General features: G+C 42.8%; 1 protein-coding gene across 5 annotated transcripts in view; it reads right to left on the reverse strand.

Annotated features, from left to right (window-relative positions):
* PNISR (PNN interacting serine and arginine rich protein) overlaps nt 1-5000 on the reverse strand; it is an 873711-nt gene that overhangs the window by 669598 nt on the left and 199113 nt on the right. For all 5 annotated transcript variants that reach the window (XM_044065876.1, XM_044065856.1, XM_044065842.1 and 2 more), the window contains exon 3: nt 2691-2873. In XM_044065876.1, the coding sequence (XP_043921811.1) occupies nt 2691-2873 (183 nt within the window). The remainder of the gene's footprint in view (nt 1-2690; nt 2874-5000) is intronic.

The following is a 5000-nucleotide window of genomic DNA, read 5'->3' on the forward strand; positions in this document are numbered from 1 at the left end:
TGAGAGACCACTCGTGAGGCATGAGAATAGCTCTGCTCAATCTGTCCTCTATGATGTTGGATTTCCCGGGGATGTGCGTTGCTATCAGAAACCGGTGAGAAGAGATTGCCCATTGCCAAAGTCTGAGAGCTTCTCGACACAGTGGATAGGACTTGGTTCTGCCCTGTTTGTTTATATACCACACTACGGACATATTGTCCGTTTGGATTGCAATTGTTCCCAGGGGAAGAGAGTCGTTGAGGGCTTGCAACGTTAAAAGCACCGCTCTCAACTCCAGGACATTTATGGGCAGATGGTACTCGAAAGGTTGCCAAGTGCCACGGACCATTCTGCCCCGATAATGCCCCCCCACCAGATCAGGGAGGCATCCAATGTAACCGTGGCAACCGGGGCAAGAGGAACAAAAGGTCTGCCTTGATGGACTTGAGGGGACGATATCCACCAAGTCAGATGCCTTTTGCAAGTTGGAGTTACTATGATCTCGTGACGCATGGGAAGTTGTTGAAAAGACCATTGGGTGAATAGCATCCATTGTAGAAGACGCATGTAAAAGCGGGCAAGGGGAAGAAGTGTTATGGCGGCCGCCATAAGACCAAATACCTTCAGAGCAAATCTGGCCTGGATTTTGTTGCTGAGAAGAATCACCTGGACGTGTCTTTGAATGTCCAAGATACTTTGGTCTGTTAACTTTGCTGAAAGTTGTACGGTGTCCAATCTTGCTCCTATAAAAGTAATAGATTGACAAGGCGACAAGGCAGATTTTTCGAAATTTATAGAAATTCCTAGCCCTCTACAAATGTGAATTGTGTAATCTCTGGCTTGGAGAAGCTGATGCCTGGTGGTGGCAGTGAGGAGCCAGTCGTCTAGATATGGAAACACCTGGAATCCTTGACGTCTCAGGTGAGCCGTAACCACTGCCATACATTTGGTGAACACTCTGGGGGCTGTAGTGAGTCCAAAGGGCAGGGCTCTGAATTGGAAGTGACTGGTCCCCAGCGAAGCGGAGAAATCTTCTGGATCGCCTGTGAATTTTATGTGATAGTACGCATCCTGAAGATCTATCGAGCACATCCAATTGTCCTTGCCCAGAAAGGGCAGAATGGACTGAAGCGTGACCATTCGGAATCTTGATTTCTTTACAAACTTGTTTAGTTTGCTCAGATCTAATATTGGTCTCCAGTCCCCTGTCTTTTTTGGAACTAAAAAGAACCTTGAGTAGATTCCGGATCCTATTTGGTCCGCTGGGACTGGCTGGATGGCTTTTTACTAGCAGTTTTGATATTTCTAGTACTGCTAGTTCCCTTAGACCGGGTGGAACGTCTGGAAGGGTTCCCTTTTGTTGAATTGGGGTTTGAATAAAGGGAATTTTGTAACCCTCGGATATAATCGACTGTACCCATTTGTCTTGAGAAAGGGAAAGCCAGGCTATTGGGTACAGCGATAATTTTCCCACGACTGCCACCGAAGGCGAACAATCGGGCAACATGTCAGGGATGCTGGAAAGGTTTGCCAGAAAGAGGCTCTCTGCTACCCTGATTCTGCGTACCCCCTCTGCCCCTAGGGCTGCGTCCATTATTGTTACCCCCTCTGCCTCTGGGGGTAAACTGACTGTGCGTCAGGCGTGACTCCTTGAGATTTGCGGAACCACATTTTCCCTCCCTTCTGTCCTTTGGGGTAAGGTCTTGAAGGGGTGGAGAAACGGACTCCTACGGCAGAAAGAGTCTTGCCATCTTGTTCGCATCTAGTCTAAGTGTCTTTCACTTGAGGTCCAAACAAGGTCGAACCATCAAAGGGGGAGTTTGTGAAGGACGCCTTGAAGGGGTCTGCAAAATTACAAAGCCGCATCCAGGACTGACGCCTAAAAGCCACTCCTGTGCCTGCGGCCCTACTCGCTCCATCGGCTGCATAAGAAATGAGCCGCATGGAGGAGTTAACAATGGAGTTAAGGATTCCTAGCTGTGAGCTAATCTTAACCTGAGACCCAGCAGCTGACGGATCCTGTAAAACTTCTCCCAACTCTTTAAGAACATCTCTCTGAAGGTGGGTGAAGTGGCATAAGTAGTTCAGCGTACGTCCAAGGGCTTCTACTACTACATGAGTTTGTGTCTTGCACCCAGTATTTGTCAGAAGCAAACTGCAGCTCCCTGCGACTCAGCAATGGATTAAAATGGGTAAATCGGAGAATGAATGAATGAACACACAACACTATCACTAAAATGCAAACTTATGAAACCTATATACACATTTTGATTAAAACAATTTTCAATAAATCTTATGCAAAAATGATACTAAAATAAATGCTACTATATCAAAACCTAAATAATAAAGTATCAGCTAGCAAGTTTTCTATTTCTAAATACTTACGTTTCTTGTACCAAACGTGAGGTGTGGTTCAAAAACCACAGAAAACAGAACTAGAGTGGGAGAGATGAAAGATTTACTACTGTTCTGCAAACCATGAAGACTGCAAGAACATAGGAGAGTCACTAAAATGTTAACAAATGCTTACTCCAGGATAAGACAACCTGCTGACCATAAGGCTCCACACTACGTAATCTTCTATCTTTTAATTAAATTTAAGCAGCAGACTGCAGATGGCCTTTTTCCTGTCATGTCATAAAGACCAAACAACTATTGAACCTGACAAAATGTAAATAAAAGACATGCAAATCTGACACACATATACAAACCTGGCTGCCACATTCTGTTGAAATTGGGATCCTCCTGAAAATTTCCAAGGTTGTTGGGTCCCATTTCTAGTCCTGGAATTTCCTGTCCATTTGGAATAATTCCTGGTAGTTCTGTAGTTTCCTCCTGGGAAGCTTCCCTTTGAGCAATCCATGCCTGTGCTAAGGCAGCCCAATCTATCTGACCTACAATTTTCAAAATACATACAAGTTGTTAAACAAGTTAACAGAAAAAGAAAACTGTCAAACATATTGATATAATTCAACAAGTAACACAATAACGTCAACATGACTCATTCCTGAAAAGCAAACCCAAACATAAAAGGCAAGCAGGTACATAACAGACTGAAAGGGCAATCCAATAGGAACGAAAGCACATCCAGAGCTATTTTACATTATTTAAACTGGAGAAAGTGTGCCAGAATGGAGTAGTTATCAGTTTTATTTATTCATTTAATATTTGTAACCAGGTAAGTAGACTTGTCCACAGATTTCCAGCCACAAACCCAGCCAATGAGGAAAAACAAAGTACAAAAAATAAAGACAACATACACTCAAAAGCAAGTAGCTTTCAAGTAGTTAAAAATTAGTCTAAGTGTGCGTAACACATTAACATTCAGTAAAATAAATACCTGCTACACAAAAGACATATGGTAAGGCAACATTTGTAAATACTTCTCCCCATCCTTTATGCTTCTCAAGTCTCAAGATTAAGATAAGCATATCTGGATACTCAACAGATGAGGTAACATAAGCTTATTAACCACTACTTCTGAAGCAATTACATTTGTTTTCATTAAGAAAGACAAACTAGACACACTACTTGAACGATTACTTGCATGAAAGCTTCCAATAGAGGTCCAACAGGCAGGAGGCTAGTTTGGGAAAAGATCTTTATGCAAAAGAGTAAGGGAAGGCCTACATAGCAGGCTAGAGTTAAAATTATGAACAGAATAACTAGAGTTTGCGAAATACTGTTCTTTATTCAACAAGTAGTGTATTTGGCTGAGAAATTTAAATAAGAGCCTGTTGAGCAGTGCACCCCTAACACTTACTCTTAGCAAAAAAAAAATTGCTACCAGTATGCCAATAGTGTTCAAATTTACTAGAGAGGTACAGGACTTGCAGCATATTGGAGATAAGCAGCATTGTGCAATAAGCTCAGGGACATTATGGTCACTCCATATTTCAGCATGGGAAGTAAAACGTTAATGGTTATTGCATGTCAGGCTTTTCCAGTAAGAAAGACAGCTTGTAGGAATGTTTTAGTTTGCCAACTTCTTCTTTCGGATCCGCTCATGATTGGCAGTGGAGTTTTAAGGTGTCGAGTTAGCAGCCCGGCGCCCAAGCTTCCACAGAAGGCACACACACACGCACACACACACACACCTCAGGCCAATTTAGAGTGTCCAATCCACCTACAGCATGTCTTAGGGATGTGGGAAAAAACCCACACGACCAAAGGGAGGACATGCAGACTCCGCACAGAAGTCACCCCAGTCAAGAATCGAACCGCAGAACCTCTTGCTGTGAGGCGGCAACGCTAGCCGCCGCTGCACCACCATGGTCGCAACAATTTTGTAGAACTGTTTCAACACATTCATGAAAGGACAGTTGCTGGTCACTAAGGGAGAGGGGATTCCAAAAAGATTTGCAATGGTAACACAGTGAGCCACCTTTAGTTTTTCTTGTGTGCAAGTACTGACCATCAGATTATATTTCTGGACCTCACTTCACAAAAATAAAGTTAGTCTGACGTTCACTGTGTAGGCTGGAAGCAGTCATTCTCCATTTAAGGGGGAAAATATCAGTGCAGAGAAGGCACCTGGTGTTAGGGAGAGCCCAATAAGTTTTGAAACAGTGAAGACAGAAGTTGACCAAAAAGTAAAACCTGTGTGGAAACAACTATGTCAGATGAATAATCTAACACAAAGGTATTATCAGATCCAGTGATTGTAAAGACGTAATTTCAGGGAGAATTTCTAAACCATGATAGGACATTAATAGAAAAACCTCTTGTCACATAATTTATGAAGCAGGAAGAAGGGTCAACCATGTAAAAGGCTTCAACACTAAAGACTATTCCAGTCATTTTTCCTTGTTCCATATTGGAGTACATAAGACATGTAAATGGCAGAAGACGGCTAACGCAGTACAGCAGTTCGACCGAAAAAGTACTTGCTATAAATTTGAATCTGCTATCCAGTGTCATTATTCATCACAGATGAATCTAGGATCTGACCTCAGATCTGAGCCGGCAACTAAGAGGAGAGATTCTGAGCTCAAAGTCCTACCATTTCCAAGATCCCTTGC

Source organism: Protopterus annectens, chromosome 1.part0 (assembly GCF_019279795.1).
Source record: "Protopterus annectens isolate FY-2018-M chromosome 1.part0, PAN1.0, whole genome shotgun sequence".
NCBI classification, from domain to species: Eukaryota; Metazoa; Chordata; order Ceratodontiformes; family Protopteridae; genus Protopterus; species Protopterus annectens.